Source organism: Oryzias latipes, chromosome 12, assembly GCF_053564925.1.
Source record: "Oryzias latipes strain Hd-rR chromosome 12, Olatipes_Hd-rR_3.1".
NCBI classification, from domain to species: domain Eukaryota; kingdom Metazoa; phylum Chordata; class Actinopteri; order Beloniformes; family Adrianichthyidae; genus Oryzias; species Oryzias latipes.
Window position 1 is genome coordinate 19169116 of NC_136248.1, and position 19655 is coordinate 19188770.

General features: G+C 39.9%; 2 protein-coding genes across 2 annotated transcripts; both read left to right on the top strand.

The window, feature by feature from the left end:
* Nucleotides 1-301: 301 nt before the first annotated feature.
* On the top strand, nucleotides 302-10928 carry taok3b (TAO kinase 3b). Its single transcript, XM_020707673.3, has 8 exons — nucleotides 302-1106; nucleotides 1562-1798; nucleotides 1899-2027; nucleotides 2136-2339; nucleotides 4091-4330; nucleotides 4454-4666; nucleotides 4783-4965; nucleotides 8559-10928. Exons 2-8 carry the CDS (start codon nucleotides 1613-1615, stop codon nucleotides 8718-8720), a joined length of 1317 nt encoding a protein of 438 aa, XP_020563332.1. The 5' UTR covers nucleotides 302-1106; nucleotides 1562-1612; the 3' UTR covers nucleotides 8721-10928.
* Nucleotides 10929-17235: 6307 nt separating this feature from the next.
* On the top strand, nucleotides 17236-19064 carry m17 (IL-6 subfamily cytokine M17). Its single transcript, NM_001305416.1, is given in 3 exon segments — nucleotides 17236-17755; nucleotides 18054-18202; nucleotides 18289-19064. Coding segments are annotated over 3 exon segments (708 nt in total). The 5' UTR covers nucleotides 17236-17661; the 3' UTR covers nucleotides 18754-19064.
* The last annotated feature ends 591 nt before the right edge of the window (nucleotides 19065-19655 follow it).

Below are 19655 nucleotides of genomic sequence, written 5' to 3' on the forward strand. Positions count from 1 at the left end.
CAAATGCACATTTTCATTTTATTTATCTTATAGAAGCCAAAAAAGACAGGGGTAACTTGCACGAGGAAGTGGAGATCTGTTTTTTATCGGATGAATGAGAGTTTTATTAGTGCAGTGTGTTGCAGAAGAAAAAGACAACAAAACAAACACATTGACAAGTTTAATTAGAGCTCTAAAATTAAAAGTACTGTTGAAAATGGGGAATTTAATATAATAAGTGTAAGCGTTCCAACTATAGGAAACTGTGGAATTGGTTTCAGACAGGAGGAAGGAAAGAAGGAAGGAAGGAAGGAAAGAAGGTAGGAGGGAAGGAAGGAAGGGATGGAGTGAGTTGGATTACCTCAGCCTGGTTGAGGTTTGCCTGTAGTGTAGTGGTGTCTCTTTAAAGGAAGGGGGAGTGTAGAAGAGGGACAGAGGAAAGAGATGAATAGAAGGCACGAGAACCACCTACCATGACCAAGTGCGTTGTAAATGTAGGACAGAAATTGGAGTGGACCACAAACGGATCGTTGAGCGACATCTTCGAGGGAAAACCATGTTTGGATGCGCCTCAACGGAATCGGCTGTTTTTCAATGTGCCAGCAGCGCACGCGAGCGTCGGAGCACAGGGAAACGGGTTTTCCTCTCAAACATTCCCTGCTTTCTAAAACGGAAAAGAAGAGTGGCAGCACAGCACATCCCCGTGGCATCTTCTTCTGATCACCAATGTTAGGGATTGCATAATTCACCCTTTGGTTCCTCTGCTTTTCAGACGCCAGAAAGGGGAGAAAAAAACGACTACATCTAGTGGCTGCATTTGTTTGGCAATGCCCTTTTCTCTCCCAGGAAGGACTTGCGCTCAGTAGCTGGTGAAGGATGCGTTTAAGGCTGGATGCGTGCTGCATTCAGGGATATTCGGCAGTAACAGCGGCTCTATCAGCAGAAACGTCAAGTGCGGAGGCCCTGCTCCACTATCTCCTCCTTTTCCTCCCCCCCAGCAGGACCATGCTTGCGTGAGGGATGAAGCCGTGCACGGGGACACCAGGCCAGAACTGCGGCCTACTTCTCACAAGATCTGTGAACACACCACCACCACCACCACCTCCACCATCAAATCAGCATATTTGGTATGCTGCTCTCGTACCCCCCCCCCCCCCCCCCCATCTTCCACCCCTCCGGTTTGCATGAAAATGCGCACGCCGTGCTGCTGTGTGTGTGCGTGCTGGCGGGAATGAGGAGGGAGTGAAGGGGTGTCTGTGTTCTCAGCTGTACATCTGTAGTCATGGCAACCAGATCCTGTTAATGGATGTCATACCCCCCCCCCCCTTCTCTGCCTCTTCTTTTAAGCGTGTGCGCTGCATTTGTATGTGTATATTTGATCACATAGATCTAATTGATCTAATTGATCTAATTGATCATCTTCATGGTCCAAAATTCAGATTGCAGATGGTGCTAATTTGTATGAACAAAAGTTTATTCCTCCTTTTTAGTTCTTGGGTTTGAAATAAATATGATTCTGACCTTTTCTAAATAAGTGGATGCCTCATTCTGCCTGCTCAGCTTCTCTCACATCCTTCTGTAGGGCATCAGGTAGATCCAGGAGCATGAGCAGGACTTTGAGCTGCGGGAGCAGATGTCTGGGTATAAGCGCATGCGGCGACAGCACCAGAAGCAGCTGATCGCCCTGGAGAACAGGCTAAAGGCCGAGATGGATGAGCATAGGCTCCGGCTGCAGAAGGAATTAGAGACGCAGGCGAACAACACTTATATTGAACTGGAAAAACTGGCCAAACGCCATGTTGCTCAAACTGACAAAGAGGTACAGCACTGAAAGAGGGATTTAAGACAGAGTTATGTCTGCACAAACATGTCAAGATGATTGCTGGACAAGGGCTAATGTTTCAAATGTTTTGTCACAGATGAAGACAGTTGCAGCAGAAGAGAGGAGGATCCAGCAACAGATTGTTGCTCAGCAAAAGAAAGAGCTGACAAGTTTCTTGGAGAACCAGAAAAAGGAATACAGGCTTTGCAAAGACAAGATCAAAGAAGTAAATGTCAGGCCGAAAAAAGAAAAAAAATCATAAAGTTGTGCATTGACTGTGCTTAACGAATCCTCAGATCTGACAGCCTATACTTTGCTCTGTGCTGTGATTCAGGAGATGAATGAGGACCCTTGTTCTGCCAAGGAGGAGAAGCAGGAGCGGCTGTCCAGGCACAAAGAAACAATGCAGCGCTCTCAGGCAGAGGAGGAAGCTCACCTGCTGGCCCAACAAAGGCTGGTCTATGACCGCAGCTGCCGGGCGCTCAAACGGCGGAGCGTGATCAGGCGACATGAGTTTGAACAGGAGCAGCTCAGAGAGGTAATGGGGATTTCAGACTTAATAGAAATGAAGCAGTTTTTAAAAAAAAAAAATAGGAAACTTCTGTCAACACAAGTTATAGATTAAAAAAAACAATCATGCATCCAGCCAACAGGCCTCCTGTAAAGGAGGAGGAGCTTTATATCATATCAAGAGAAGAAAATAAAGTCTAGACTGGTAAAAGTTTACATTAAGGCTCTACATCTCATTAGTTAGGACTTTTCACAGAACGTATCACTGTTTTCTAGGAGGAAAATTTGTCTTAAATAGGCAACAATAACACATTTTGGCCAATGATAAAGAGCTGTTCAACCATTAGACAATATACATTACATTAGATTGACATTTGTAAATGAGAAAAAACACATTTTAAGGAAATTGTAGCAAATTAGTTGATTCAAATGGCATTATTAATATTTTATGACATGTAGCAGTTTATTATAGAATGAAATAATGGTTGTCGAAGGGCCCCAAATGAGTACAACATGATGATTTGAACATGAAAACTGCAGCCAAAGTCTTCCTTCTGGAATGGCCAAATACCCAGAAAAAAATAAAAAAAATAAACGTTTTTTTCCCAGATGATGAAGCAAGAGTTTGTTTTAAAGAAACCAGCAAAGTGATATAGAACATTTGTGACCAGAAATGTCTTTTTTAGGCATACAGTTATCACTTTGGATAATCCCTTTTTAATCCACATCTAGCAGCCAATCAGAATCGATTATTTATCCGGACCATGGTATAACAATTATTCATCCATTTTCTAAACCAGTTTATTCCAGTTGGGAATCGCACGGTTGCTGGAGCCTATCCAAGCTACTATTAGGTGAACACCTTGAACAGTTCGCCAGTCCATTGCAGGGCGTAAAATATCATAAATGGGTTAAATTAATGTAGTAAATGGATATGTGTGTCTGTGTGAGTGCATACATATTTGTGGGTTATCCATAAATTTAAAAGTTAAAGTTGTAAATAAAGACATAATCAATTGAAATAGTTTGAACCTTTATTTTGGACTTACAATGGATAAAGTTTTCTTACCTCATCAGACTGTAACAGTTATGATCATGTTGGCTAATTGATTCTATTCATCAAAGTGGCTCAAAGCTGACTTTGAGATAGACTTTTCATACCAGTCTTATCAGACCCAAAGCGGTTCTCCTTTGGTTGATGAGGTTGAAGAAAGCAGGACCTTTGCGGATCCCACATAAGCAGTAGAAGTTTGGGTTTGGAGTTGAAGGATGAAGGATGAGGGTGGACCTCTCTTGTAGACCTCACGACCAAAGGCATTTTAAGTTCGGGGATCAGGTGGAGTTATGCAGCCTAAAAGAGTTGATTTCACTGTGATCCAGGTAAAGTTATCTTGCAATTAGTGTCAAAAGAGTTTATTTAATCTGTAACAAAGTCTGAAACAAACCAAAAAGAAATAGAGGAAAAATATGTCATGAATATATCCTAAATATAAATAACAAAAAGTCGTACTTAAAACTTTCTTAAAGAAAGGAGAAAATTAAAGCAGGAACAAAAAGACAGGAAAGAACTGAACTCTGAAAGCATGTGGCTCTTTTTGAACTGTGAAGCAGAACTGGCTTTGGACCAATCCTGTTTGAACACATGCATTTAGGGCTTTTGCATTCAACACTTTTACTCAGAAAAAAGAAAAAAAATGCATTGTATGTAAAGCAGCCTTACAGACTGACGTAAAAACTACAATGTTTTGTTAGCGTTATGTTCAATCATTTTTTTTTCAGGAGTTAAATAAAAAGAGGATGCAAAAAGAAATGGAACATGCCCTGATGATTCGACAGGACGAGTCCACTCAGGACCTGGAGTGCAGGCAGCTGCAGATGCTGCAGAAGCTGCGAGTCGACCTCATGCGGATGCAGCATCAAACAGAACTTGAAAACCAGGAGGAGTACAACAACCGCCGGAAGAGAGAACTGCATAGAAAACACACTCTGGAGAAGCGACAGCAGCCTAGAAACCTCAAGGTCTTGAAAATAGTTTCATGAATGTTTTTTTTATTCACATATATGTAATGAAGAATAAAAAACAAGGTTCAATATAATGACATAACTTTTGATTTATTTTGCATGTTGTGAAACACTTCACAGGCCCTGGAGATGCAAATCAAGAAACAGTTCCAAGATACTTGCAAGGTTCAGAACAAGCAGTACAAAGCTTTAAGAAATCATCAACTGGAAGTTTCTCCCAGAGGGGATCATAAGATCATCCTAAAGAGCCTAAAAGATGAGCAGACCCGCAAGTTGGCTTTCTTGGCCGAGCAGTACGAGCAAAACATCAATGAGATGATGGCGTCCCAAGCGGTATGAAAACCGTAAAGTAACGTGTTAATAGTGAAAAAATGATTTACTCGATGGCCAGAAATCTCTTGTAAGGATGAATGATCTTTATGTTTGTGTGAAATGACGCCTTTTTCCAGATGCGATTAGAAGCAGAGCAGGAATCCGAGTGTCAGGCTTTGAATCTGCAGCTGAAGCAAGAGATGGAGCTTCTGGATGCCTACCAAACAAAAACCAAGTCACAGATGGAGACCCAACATGAGCGAGAGCAGCAGAAACTTGAGCAGAAGGTCTCCATCCGGAGAGCTCATCTCGAACAAAAGGTACGTTTAACAATAAAGCTGTTCAAAAGGGATTTTTAAGTTCCTTCAGGGGATACTCTGATGTTATAACCACAGTGGTCTTCAGACTATAAATAATCTTTTTCTGGTTTCTTGTGCCACTCTGAAGGCATCTGTGGTCTTTCACAACTTTTTGGAAACTTTCCCCAAAAATGAAGGCCAGACAGTAGGTGGCAGTAGTTTAAATTTAAAGAAGAAGAGATAATGAAAAGCAGATCTCCTTTCATGAAAACACAATTAAAGTTTGGAATGCTGCTATGATGCTACAAATAGTTTTCTCTGGTATGACTGGCAAATCATTAAAACATTTCTTTCCATTTTTTTATTCAATCATTTTATTGTAAATGTTTAAAAAATAAAATAAAAAAAAACTTTCCTCGATCCCCATTTTTCTAAATTTATCTAACAATCTCACAACCAGGCTTTTAAAAATATATGTATCTGGATCAGATTAGTTCTGACATGAACATAATTTGACAAAATTGTTATTTTTTAGGTGGAAACAATTTCTGAAATTTTAATTTGAGCTTTAAGCTGAAAGGTAATGAGACGTTTACTAATCACCTCCTCTAGATCCAACTCATCACCGCAATATTATCATTTCACATCTACAGTTGTATGCAACTAATTTTTCATTGCCTTAATCCATGATTTTGATTGACGATCCCCTTCATCAACAGTTTCCTCAGTCAGCCACAGGTTTGTGCTCTGCTTTGTTAGTCCAGCGGCTAATCCCAGATGATGAGGATCCTGGCATTGCTGTTTTCTTAATACTTAGTTCCATAACTGTGCTAAACCTAATGTTTAACATGTGACTGTTGCTTTAATGGTTCAGGGTAGGGGGCGCGGTGTCACACACCTAGGCGTGTGGAACTTGTTCTTCACATTTGACCCATCCCGTGGGGGAGCGGTGAGCTGCGGACTCAGGAAGCATTTGGTGGTTTAACCCTCCAATCCAACTCCTTAATGCTGACTGTCAAGCAGATTTTTAGAGTTTTTGGTGTGACTCAAGCATGGATTTGATCTCATGACCTTCTAGTCTCAGGGTGGACACTCTACCACAGGGTCACTGAGATGGTTTCTTTTAGTTCAGCTCTCTGTTATACAGCTTTTTGCTTTTTCTTTTGTGTGAAAAATGCTCTATAAATAACGATTGGTTGTGTTGAAGCATATGCAAGGAGAGGTTACCAGACTAGGGAAGAACAACAAACTGTTTTAATCAACACTTGGCAGTGGCTCTGTTACATGAGACTTTCCAAGCCTAGTTGTCAGCATTATTATCCTGCATTCTGATGATGTTTGTGGAGAAGGGAGTGTGAAAGGGGCCATGTCCTGAGCCCTTTGCTGATGCTGTGGTAAGGACCCGTGGTTTGGGCTGTTTACAGCTGTACCCATGAAACTAGTTGAGTAGGAGGCTTCATAGGGTTACTTATGGAAATTGCCAAACTTATGGAGCCCCAGAGACAGTTCCTGCACACCAGTAAGTCAGGTGGAATGTTGGTTAACGAGCTGCAAAAGCCTTCATTTTCATCCGTAAGCCAAGAAAAAGTTGAGTCAGCCTGAACCAAATTCAGTAGTGGAGTCAGTCTGTGGTTTGGTGGGATTGACGAGGCTCGGGTCTCTGAGTAAGACAAACGACTGCCAACAATGACATCAAGTGAAAGCATTTATGTCATCAGGCTGCGTGGGTTTAAATCCTCATTTATGGATGCAAGGATTAGCTGAGCAGGCTGGGGGTCCCCTTTTTTTAAAGAGTCCCCCAGAGAGTTTGTTCCAACCAAATGCCAAATCCCCAGCAGCTTGGAAAAATTTGCGACATGACAATGTGTTGGATGGAAGAATCAATTTGTCATCTCCATCTAAGGTCAGAAGAAGGAAAGAATGTCATGGAACACTGGAGTAGCTCTTGAAACAGAGGGTTAAAGGGGTGCCTTGAAAGTTAGCCAGCATTGTTGTGTAAGGTCATGTTCCTCAATGTGTTCTGTGGGGAAACATGTCAATGTTTTTAAAGGTCTATCATATCTTTTCATTAAAAAGTGATTCGTTTCTTTTAAATGCTTTCAGTGACCTCCAGTAGAGACTTGGGAGTATTTCAACTAAGTATATAAAGACCAAGAAGAGGTCTACATAGCCTGATGGCATGGTCCTCTGTCTGTAAAAAAGTTTATTGTCCTTGGTAATGTCTTAGTCACATGCACTCATTCGGGGATTGACCTGTACGGGTGAAGTGGGTTTTTGGGCTGTCCGGGCCCATGGAGGATGTTAGAGAGGAGCAAACTCATCCTAAGGGAATTTCTTGCAGTTCCCTTGAAGCTCATGTTGTCACCTTAAGCAATGCCATGTAAATGTAAAGTACAGTTGTTGTGCGGGTGGTAAGTATATCATGAAATATTAGGATAATGTAAGTTGCACACACTTATGACGTACAGGTGATGCTGTCGTTAAGCCGCAAGTCATTAGTGAGGTGTGCACACTGGCACCTTACTGACAGCGCGCAAATGCATTACACATGGACGTGGAGGTGATACAAGAGTGCCCGTAGGACGCCAATACAATTTACGCTCTGTTGTTTAATTTCTTCATTTCTAACAGCTTGGCTGCACACAAGAAGCGTGAACTGAGCATGCAAGGGGTGTGTACACTTGAGCTGAGCTAACAGGCCTCTTGCACAGTGCACAGGGGTGAAAAAAGGAAAAATCTGTACTATGTGTCTGCATCTCCCCTACTTGACCCTTATGTGTTGTTTAAGTGTTCACTGTGACCATTCCCTTAGAATACCTAGTGGTCTACAATCTTAAAACTTCATTCTGGCCACCTGTGTGCCCTGTACACTGTGACTAATGCTTTAGGTATTAGTAACAATCATAAAGTGTCTCGGGGTCTTGTTCATAAAGGTTTGTGGAATAAAGAGAGAATTTTTGGGTGAAACAATCTCTGCAGTAATGCAGATTCTGTACTGTTTCTGTTCAGGAGGAGAAGCACTGGATTTGCTGACAGAGCTATGTTGCATATCCGTTCTATGGTCATGAGTTAAATGTAATGGATAAAAGATCCCAAGTAGTTAATTTGAGTTTCTTACTGAGCTGGAAAAGACAACGAGGAAGAGGGAGTCCTTAAATTATTTGTAGGGAACGTTTTCCCGAAACCCTGTCTGAAAATTAAAAGCCTATTGCCTGTTTTCATCATTTCAATTTCTAAAACATTTATCTGTGGATCATGCGCTGCAGAGGCACAAATGCAGTAAATGTACCTGCTAAAGTAGGTCATGTCTACATATTTGAGGAGCATCTATATGAATTACTTAACAGACTGTTCCAGGCCAAATGAAAGTTGCTTCCTGGATTTAACTATACAACTTCAGTAAAATCCTGCCACTGATAAAAGCAATGTATGTTTTAAGCTTAAGATGAGAATACTTTTTTCTGTTGCTGTTTTTGTGTAAAAAAAATTATACCCTACTGTGTTGTTAAAACAAAAAAGTACATTTTCTAAAGTTGCATAGTGTATTTTTTACGGTCATAATTTATTGTAAAACTTGATAATATAATTATAAGTGTGGGTTTTGCTGATGACAGATTGAAGAGGAACTGGCTGCACTTCAGAAGGAGCGGACTGAGAAGATCAAGCACCTGTTGGAACGTCAGGACAGAGAGATTAGCGCGTTTGACTCAGAAAGTCGAAGCCTTGGCTTTGGAAGCCTCGGATCTATGGACTTCCCCAAAGAAGACAACAGATGAAAGTGGATCTGTGTTTTAAAGGACAACACACCCCCTCTCATGTCCACTCGGCCATTTGTCACGCTCTACGATGGCGAAACTGAAAAACTTTTCCTCTCTCTTAGATATTGCAACTTCAGACGGAAGTGTTGCGTGCAATGAGGTCTGCTTTTGTGAAGGGGGAATCTAAAATAGAAGAGTTGGCAATGCGTCAACAATGAGCAAACTTATGTCGATCCGTGTGTTCAGAATAACAGACTCTTTTCGTCCATGCCATTTTCACTTTTTTGGTATGAATTGAATAAAATCAGGAAATTTTAGTAAAATGGGCACTTTGATATGTTTAAATAGAGACTCATCATGGCCATCTGATGCTTATTACGTGTGTTACATGAAGGGGAATTGTGGAATGTGTGCTGCGGACTCCCCCGTGGTGTTAAGCTGCTTTGCCTTTTTTTTGAAAAAATCATTTCATTTTGTTGTGCTTGTTTATTATTTTTTTTAAATCTCTGAATGTGAATATAACTGTATGGGAGGCATAAAGTGTTAATTTTTTTTTTTATTTGGTCATACTTCCATATTGTGCTTATGCATACAAAATACAGCGGTCCTTCATTTTTTTAGGCGACAGGTTTTGTTTATTTGATTTGATTATTAAAATCAATTGGCATTATCTTGATCAATCTGTCTATCTTCCCACAATTCAAGATTTCCACTTGGTAAAAACTGCTTATTATTGCATGCACTTTAAAGACAAATTCAGGTTGTGAAGTGAAGCATGAATCTGTCAAGAGATTTTAGCTGTTTGTAAATAAAAAGTTCTCTTTTTTTTCTTTTATTTGTTTTAAGGCCTATTGATTCCTAATATAATCGCCATATTTGTTTGGATAATTTCACAAATGCCTTTATTTGAGTTGTGCCTGAAGCAGATTTGAGTTACGTGTTTGTGATATATCTATATTTTAACCGATGGAGGTCGACACCATTTTGCTTTGGGTTTTGTCTCAACTTGTGAGTCATTTGAACATTCACCACTCTTGTCAAGGAAAATGGTGAGAATTGTGCTGTATAATTTTTGATATGAATATTTGTACAAGAGTACAATTGCTAGAGTATTCTGAGATACTGGTCTGCTACTGATCATAGAGCGTTTTTTTTTTTTTTGGCTTCGTTTTTCTTTTTTCAAGATAATCAGAGACAGTCAATAGCTCATTGTGTTGCTTAGTGAAATCACTTGACTTTCAGATTGTACAAATGCTGAAAAAAAGGAACTATAGTCTTCTTACAATATCAGTGTGACACTCTTTTTAAAAACCAGAGACTCTGCAGAAGCTAAACCACACATGGGTTTGGGTTGCATTCGAGTAACTCACGTCAGAGGATAGGATTGACATATTTTCCGCCATGTTCATTGTGCTCTTTGAACAGGTTGCACAATTATTCCATTTACAGTGAATGGAAAGAAAAGTGTTTGGTGCTTAATTTATAATATCACCATTAGCCTTGTAATATTTTTTTTCTTTTGTTTGTGGATTTTACTAAAAAAAAATATATATATATCAATTTTGAAACTCCCCGTTGAGTCAAAATGCTACAAAGTTTTTCATGACATATCTAGAGTGCACCATGCAGTGAAACCCTCCCAAGAATAAAGTATATGTATGAAAATAGCTATTTTATGATGGCTTAGTTTTTGAGGAATTGTTCAAATTGGTAGTTTTGAATGCTGAATGTTATTTTTTGACTGGTGTTTCTCTCTATTGTCTTTCTTTTCAGAACCTGTATTAATGTTATATTCCTTGCAGGATTTTAAATGAAAAAAAATTGCATTTGGTTTTTAATTGCAATAGAACTTAAATGCTCCTGTTTTTTCACATCGACAAGACCCTGTTTGTCGGGAATTTGTTCTGAAGTGGAAAGGCGTGTCTCAAATTTTCAGCCTTTCACGTTTTTCTTGAACTGAAACATTTCTCATATGCAGTAAGGCTTTTTGTCTGGTCATATACTACTGAAGCTTTGTGGACAAAATGGCTACATAAAAGAAGTGCTGTCAGGGTGCTTGAATATATAGGGGGGTGGGCTTCAGAACAAAGATGAACTTTACAATTTGTGTGAACGTTAGGTTACTAGAAAGATGTATTTAGTTAGAATAAAAGGGACTTTCCTAAAGAACTTTAGTCACCATTTCCTGTGCAGTTCAAAAAGAAAATAAATACAATTCTGTCGAAAGTAAGTCTCAGTTAACCTTCTACCCGTTTCAGTGTCTCTCTTTTTATTTGTGGTAGAGTTCTTTGCAATGCCCCTTTTATGTGGCATGGGGCCTTTTACTTTTCTTTTCTGTTGTGTGAAAAGACCGTCATTACCTATATAGTAGTTCCTGTTTGTTAGAGTTAACCTACAAACCTAAAATAGAAAATAAGAGAACTTGAAGTGCAGAGCATGTGCTTAATTTCAGCCTCATTCATTTCTGACCTTAATAGTGTTTTTGTTTTGTTAGGATTTGCATGTATGTGCATTCTGGGAGGAATGCTATGAGAGTTTCCTTGAAGAGTCAACCTCTGCAGCACCACACCTGCAGCAGTCGCCTGGCTCACCACAACCTCTTTTATCCTCCTAGGTTACTGGAAAGCCCCGGGGATGGTTAAAGAGTGGTTTGGATTTACCTGAAGTATTGCTGCCAGGGTTTTGGTGTGCCGAGTTCCCCAAGTTTTTTCTAATGTAGTCAGTGGTTAGACAACAAAATGTTTACTGCACTTTAAACTTGAAAACACAGTGAAATACATAGAGGTCATGTCAGAACACCTGAAACTATTTTGGAGGTTTTGTTTACAAGACATATCAGCACAAAAGGTGTGAAAAAGCTCCTCTTTTAGCTAACTTTTAGATCCAGCTTCACATTTGATTTCTTTTTACAAACTGATCACAAATCTTTAAAACACTAGAATCATGCTTTTTCAATCAAATCAAACTTTATTTATAAAGCACTTTTCATATAAAAGCATAAAACAAAGTGCTTTATATTAACCCTTGTGTGGTGTTCATATTGTTGTTACTCAGCCAGTGTTCGTCGGTCTGGTGGACCCGTTGCATGTTGTGGTTTTTAATGCCTCACAATCAAACACTTTGATGTTAAAATACTCGACAGATGTTTACCTCATCCATTTACAATCAGTATATTTGGTTAATATTTGCCCTTAATATTTGCCCTTTACCTTTGTTAGATCACATTCATAACTCATTATTTAAAACGTGATAAAGAAAATCAATTAAAACTACTGACTTTTATTTATTTGAACACAGAAACTGAACCCATTCAGGTGCACAACACAAGCTGAACACATAGAGTAAACCTATTAGTCAAGACAACACATCAGCCCCATTGAACACATGGCCTTCTAGCCACTAGCCTGTACAACACATGGTCCTGGCTGCTGATGGCCTGGTCCTGTGGCTGGGTGCTGATGGCTTCGTTTTGGAACTGGCTGATGCTCAATCTAAATGGTAAATGGCGTATACTTATATAGCGCCTTTCTTCCAACAAGGACAAAGGGCTTTACAGTCACAGACCCATTCACCCAGTGACACACACATTCACTCACACATTCAGACACTGGTGGCGGCTCCGCTGCCAAACACAGGCGCCCGCCTACCACCAGAGGCAAGGTGGGGTTCAGTGTCTTGCCCAAGGACACTTCGACTCATGGGCGTGCAAGGCGGGAATTGAACCTGCAATCTTAGGATCATGGGCCAACCACCCGACCGCTGCTCCACGGCCGCCCCAATCTAATCATCTTCTTCAAAGTCACTGTCAGACTCTGAATTTTCAGAAATGTGATCCTCTAATTCTGAAACCTCCTCTTCTGAATCGTCTCCCTATACATCATCATCAAAAACGTCTCTCTCTTCTAAAATCAATTCCAGGGCCCTCTGCGCAGAAAGCCTTTTGGCCATTTTGATCAGTTGTGATAAGAAACCACACTGGCAAAGCTATATTTAACGTGTCCCGCCTCCAATTTGTAGCAGATAAAGAGCGAGATATTAAAGATTCCCGCAAGAAAGTCAAATGGTCAAATGTGCGGGAGAACGAGAGCAAACAGAGTTGATTCTTGAATTATTTTAACAATGTTGCAACCTTGTGCGGGAACCGCAGGTGCAGAAACAGAACTCACATTTACAGTGAATCTTTCTCTCTCTGCCACTCTCTCTCTCTCTTTCTCATTGGTCACACACACACACACACCGACACACACCCACACACACACAGCAGGCCCAGACAGGTGGAGGACAGAGTGTAGGTACATAAAACATCAATTTCACACTTCTATCCACACTTCTATTAGCCCCGGGTCCAGTGGACCCGAACATCTTATATGTAATATAAATGTGTTGGGGGGGGTATACGGTGTGTGGTCATTAAAAATGTATTCTGATATATGTTCTTCACAGAAAATGAGCCAAGGCCAGTGAGTCTGAGTTTGAAAAATTAATTAATTGTATCATTTTTCTTTTGATAAAAAATGAAAACGGGTCCCACAGACCCGAACACCACATAAGGGTTAAACAAAACAAAATAAATAATATAAAAACAAGCATGAGAATTAAAATTAACAAGCACAAAAAGAAAAAAAAATATATAGGGCCCCCCTCCCCGTACCTACACACTGCCCCCCACTTCTTTCACATCTCCCACCCCCTAACTGATGGGGAAAGACAATGACAGGCTGAGCATGAAAACAAGATGTTGGAAACACTAATAATTGGAACCTCCCTCTCTGTGAACAGCTGCATAACCAGCCAAATGCAGCATCACAGGCGGGGACCGCTCCACCACAGCTAAGCAGTGATGCAGGTTCCCATCTAGAACAGCAGCTGACCTAGAGGGAGAGGTCCCAACTGAGGAAGCACCGGAAGCACCGGAAGTAAAAATTAAAATTAAAATGAGAATGAAAAAGTATACATATTGTTAAAAACAATAAACAATAAAACATTGAAATAAGGTAAATTAAAATAACACATTAAAAATCTATTAGAAGTTCATAAAACAAGATTAAATAAATAAATAAATAAAGGAATAACTAAATAGATAAATAAAAGTAGTAAAAATTAGCAAAAAGCCAGGTTAAAAGATAGGTCTTGAGCCTTTTGTTAAAAGGATCAATGCTCTCAGGTCCTCTGGCAGACTGTTCCATAAACAGGGGCCTCTCCGTAGGTTTTGGTTTTTACCGATTGAATGGTTTATAGACCAGTGGCAGAGGATCTCAGGGTCCGCGATGGGTCATACTTTACTAAAAGACTGGATAAATAGGGAAGGGGCAAGACTGTTAAGACATGCAAAAACTGTTAAAAGTATCTTAAAATCAATCCTGAAGCATATGGGGAGCCAATGCTGGGATTTTAAAATTGGGGTGATGTGAGCCCGCCTCCTGGTCTTGGTGAGAACTCATGCAGCAGTATTTTGGAGAAGCTGTAGGTTCTTAATGTTAGTTTTTGGAAGACCAGTGAGCAGGGCATTACAGTAATTAATTTTACTGATGATAAAAGCATGCATTGGCATCTCCATATTAGCAAGAGAGAGCAGTGGCCTAGCCAGATTTCTAAGATGATAAAAAAAAGTTTTAACCACCTGTTTTAAATGGGGGATAAAAGTTAGCTTTGAGTCGAAGATAAGGCCCAGGTTTCTGACTGTTTCTGAATGGCTTAATGAAAGTTCTTTCAACTTCAGAAACTGTTTCTCTCTCTTAGCTTCAGGACCGATAGCTAAAAATTTCAGTCTTTTCCTGGTTGAGATGCAGAAAATGATTTGCCATTCATAATTTCACAACAGTTAAAAGGTGCTTCTATTGGTCTTGTGTCATCAGGAGACATAGCTATGTGCAGCTTTGTATCATCAGCATAGCTATGAAAACTGATGTTGTGGCTTCTGATGACATTCCCCAGAGGAAGCATGTAAATGTTAAAAAGCAAGGGGCCAAGGATGGAACCTTGAGGCACACCACAATTAATTGCATGGACCCCAGAAAAGTGTGTGTCCATGCTTACCATAAAGTTTCTCTCTATGAGATCCATGAGAGAACCACTTTAGAACAGTCCCTGAAAGGCCAAGACTTTTAAGTCGGTTTACAAGGATCAGGTGATCAACAGTATCAAAAGCTGCACTTAAATCTAGTAGAACTAGTACTATTAATGTGTTTTTTACTTAAAAAAACACATTTATAGACACATGGAGCGGCTGGATAGTTAAATTGTTTGCGTGAAGGACTGGCACATGGAAAACCAGGGTTCGTCCAGGTGGCGCAATGAGTTTCATCCAGTGTGAGTCCTTGAAAATGACCCTTCATGTTACTGCCTAACTGCCCATGTCTGAGTCTCCCTGTGCCGGTCCACAGCTCAGGTAAAATACAGGGTTGTGTCAGGAAGGGCATCCAGTGCAAAAACCTCAAACTTTAGAAAATTAAAAAATTGATAGTAATATGGGTAAAAACATGTTTAGATGCATTTGCTTTCTATGTAAAGAAAGCATGCCATTGCAATTAAATGCTCATGTAACAGGCTGCACGGTGGCGCAGTGGTTAACGCTCTTGCCTCACAGCAAGAAGGCCCCCAGTTCAAGTCCCGGCTGGGGGACATGAAAAACACAACACCAATGGGGGACCTTTCTGTGTGAAGTTTGCATGTTCTCCCCGTGCATGCGTGGGTTTTCTCCAGGATCTCCGGCTTCCTCCCACCATCCAAAAACATGCTACATAGGTTGATTGGCAACTCTAAATTGTCCGTGAGTGTGAGAGTGAATGGATGTGTGATTGAGGATATTCCACCCTGCAACAGACTGTGCGACCAATCCAGGGTATCCCTTGCCTACGCCCAAGTGGCCAGGATAGGCGCCGGCAACCCCGTGACCCCGAAAGGGAATAAACGGTTAAGAAGAAGATGAATGAATGCTCATGTAACAGTACATCTGCATTTGATATTATTAAGCTCAGCTCAGTGACCTTGTGGTAGGTATTTGTGAGTTCAAATCCAAAGCCGAGTCATTTCTAAAACTGTTTAAAATTGGAACCCTCCTTGCTTGACAATCAGCATTAAAGGGTCAAAGGTGAGAGATGGGTCAGATGTGGAGAGCACATTTCACACATAGGTGCATGACAGGCAATGGGACTTTAAATTAGTTCAAAGACATAGTTGATTGGTCGCCCATCAAACAATTTAACCTACACCCCTTCTTTAATGTGTTTACTTCCTATGCAATGTCAAAGGATTTTGTGTAACTAAGTGCGCAGGTCAGAGAGAAAATTCCATATTTATATATATTTCCCCTTTATTTGCAGGTTAAAAAAGTTTCTTGATGGTTAAAATGGTTTTTAGGGAGGTTTCCTACATCAGTGCAGTACCCTTCATCCATTTTCTTAACCCGCTTTATTCCTTTAGGGGTAACACTTATTAACTGTTAAACATGAAAATTTAAATTAGAAAACGTCATGTTAACCCAATTATGTGTCATGCTTCGTACTAATTTAGGTTGGAAAAAAAATGCAAACAGGAACCATGAGGTCACAGAAAAAGTAACTGGTTAGCAACACATCAGTAAAATGTCTACATTCCTTTACATGCTGCCAATGTCTGTCCCGCGGTTTAAATGCCTTCTGTGATTCACATGGAAAAGTGCAGCAACTCACAAAACATGAAAAGACACATTTGGCTGCATTGTTGTTTTTTTCTTGCAAAGGCTTTTCATGAATGACCTGTTTTTGAGAAATTGTTTTACTTTGAAATTTGTCTGCTTCTCATTTTTATATTTCTGCTTTTATCAATCCAGTTAAGTTCAAAGCAGAATGATTAATTTTCGGCAGAACTGACCACCCTTTTTTTTTTACTTCAGCATTCACGGATGTGACTGTTATATCAGACAACACCTAAAAGCCCCCGTTTGAGCAATGTTTATCCCCACGCATGCATTACTGCGTCAGCAAACCGCTTGCAGATGCAATATCTGGTTGTGTCACAACAAATTCACACTCACAAGACTCCTGCATGTCAAAAGTTCACATTTTTAAAAGGCTCTAGTGATACTAAGGCATCTGCTTTACATCTGTCCAACTGCATGAGCATGAAAGTTCTATTGTGAAACGTATTTCCTGTGACCCTGCCAGCTTCCTGTGAAAATGCCCACATGAAAATATTTGAGCAAAAAAAGAAATACGTGGTTTGAGAATCTGCAATGACTACACCGACAAACATCCAAAGTACTTTTTGCATTCGTAATCGACATACTTTGTAAATAATACCCCAAAAAAGATAAGAAATTTTTTTTTTTGCAGATCTTTCACTTAAACCCCTCAAGCAGTGTGAAAATCAGCAGTAGTTGGCTGTTTCTTGCACTTTTCCCATTTCTACCATTACCTGATCTGAGCAACCATGTGCTTTTCCCTTTGTACTTCAGATATGATTTCAGTAAAAAAATAAAAATAAAATTATAATATTTAAAAAAGCATTTATTTTACCTGTTTAGTGAACACACCACTTGCTCTGTAGAGGGTGCTGTAAAGGACACTGGAGAAAAGTGTCAAAGGGTTTTCCATGTAAGCATTAGTTTATTTTTCCTCAAATGCATATAATTCAAGTGACTCAACTGCACCTCATCTGCATGTGTTTAACTCCCACAGAAGTAAAGCATGACCCTTTTTTGAATAATTGTCAGTACAAGAATCGAATTTTTGAATTTGGTTTACAAACAATGTTTTGTCATAAGGCTTGGACGATGCCCAGACATGTCAGTGCATGAAACAAACACAAGAGGACATTTTCAATCTTATTTTACTTAAAAACAAGAATGAAAAGAGAAAAAAAAATGCACGTCTCAGAGAGAGGAAGAAATTCTGGGAAACTTTGCCGCCTCACAAAGACCACGTCATTTCCTCCTATGACAAATGTGTGGTTTTCAAGAAGTTTTTAAAGGAGTGTGATTATGATAGGTCTTCAATTCGCCTGTGAGATCGAGGGAAGAATGAATGGTCATGCAAAGAATATGCATTTAAAAAAATCTATGAAATCAATAGCAAGTAAGTATCTGCACTTTTTCTTCTATTTGCTTCAATGAAATGCATCTTATTGTCTACACTTTTTGTAACTTAACACAGCTATGAAACTAGGTACAGTTATTTGCTCTCTGCACTAACTTCTGGGCATTTTCTCTGGTATGTTTTTACAACATGGAACTTTAGGGGACTTTTCACTTGCTTTCTGATAAGAATGTATGTAGGTAAATAGTTTAATTTGATAGTTTTTGCGGTTAGTATGAAGTTCCCCTAAACTAATGTGGGGTAATATAACCACAACTGACCAGTTCCTTTTCCTCAGCGTTACTCTCTTTCCTGCTACTGATGGCTGTTCATTCAACAAGAATGGTGGGAGCGAGCAGAAACCAACCATGTAGGAAAACTCTGCAGCGGACTTTCAAACTTGCTAAAGTAGTCCAGTCAGAAGCAAGTGAGCTCTTCATAATATATGTAAGTACCGACATGCACCTTAAATAGAGCAAAATATTGTCTGAATATTGGTTCATATTTAAAAGGAAGTGTTTTGTTTTGTTTAGAAAGCTTCTCAAGGAGAAGGATCTGAATTCTTATGCACAGCACCAGTCAACAACATCCCTGACCCCAACATCTCTGGACTGGAAGCCTCAGAGAGAATATCCAGCATTTACACGCATCTACAGTCCTTCATTCCACATTTAAAGAGAGTCTACGAACAGCAGACGGACTTACAGCTGCCCACGAGCCCCATGCTGTCCAAGCTCCTTGGCGTCAGCGCCAACAGCAGGAATCTAGCTCTTTCCATAAATGACTTCTACCATCGTGCCTTCCCAAACCTGCCTCTACCGGAGCCAGCAGGTGGGCCGACAACACTACCCCCACCTTTGAATGTCTTCCAGCAGAAGGTCTACGGCTGCATGGTCTTGAAGACCTACAAGGAATTCACGTCAAACGTTTCTAAAGAATTTAAGAGTTTCAGAGGCAAGGTCTGTAGAAGAAGGATGAAGACAAATGCACTGTTCTGAAAAAAACGAGAAGACAACTGGCCTCAAGGCTGTATGTTTACCAACAGCACTTTACACACTTGGCTAATAAGGACTTAAAAGGGAATCATAAGGATGGCTGGTACATCAGTAATATGGAGATTATTTATGGTATTTAATATTTATTTGCAGAAAACGTAATGTTCAAGCGCCTGTGTCAGATTTTTGAATATGTAATGCAAAAAAGCTCTATGGTGTAGACCTACACTTTGCTTTCTATCCCCTCTGATTCGTCTTCATGGCTGTGTGACTAACAGAAACACTGTAAATAAATAAATAAATATATATAGTTATTTAAGAGACTTTCTTGTTAAGCTTTACTTTAAAATAAAAACCCATTTCTAGATGAACAACTTCTATTTTTTAAACTGCTTTTTTTTTAACAGCATCATATGCTGTTTTCTACTCAGACTGTCCGTCAAAGAACTAAATGGGAATCAGGAAGCTCCTGAGACGCTGACTGTGTAATGTCAGATCACAGTGACGCATGTGTTTAACAGCAGGCTGCATCAGATAGGAAAGATTTCATGAAACTGACGAGCTGTCTGGTCAGTCACAAGGCGTGGGTGTGTCTGAGATAACTTTAAATATTTTTATTACTGTGGTCATGCTTGAATCCTTAGATGGACATGCAGGTGTCTAAAACTGAGGGTGGGGGGAAAAACAGAGAATGACTTCTTAATAGGGCACTTCTTTGGATGAGTTATTATCAGAGGATGACGATATGGTTGGCGTTTTAAAAAATGCTGAATGACAACATTTTTTACCAAAATCAGGCAGTTCTTAGGCGGACTTTCCTCAAGTCACAAGCTTTACGGAAAACTGGAAGTAGGCAAGGATTCACTGTAGGTCATGTCTCAAGTTCCTTTTTATAACATAGTTTT

Bases quoted from the DNA above. Each gene is read 5' to 3' on its own strand.
- taok3b (XM_020707673.3), top strand. From the start codon at position 1,613: ATGTCTGGGTATAAGCGCATGCGGCGACAGCACCAGAAGCAGCTGATC. The intron at 2,028-2,135 runs GTAAATGTCAGG...GCTGTGATTCAG, and splicing joins GCAAAGACAAGATCAAAGAA to GAGATGAATGAGGACCCTTG. The intron at 4,331-4,453 runs GTCTTGAAAATA...AACACTTCACAG, and splicing joins AGCAGCCTAGAAACCTCAAG to GCCCTGGAGATGCAAATCAA.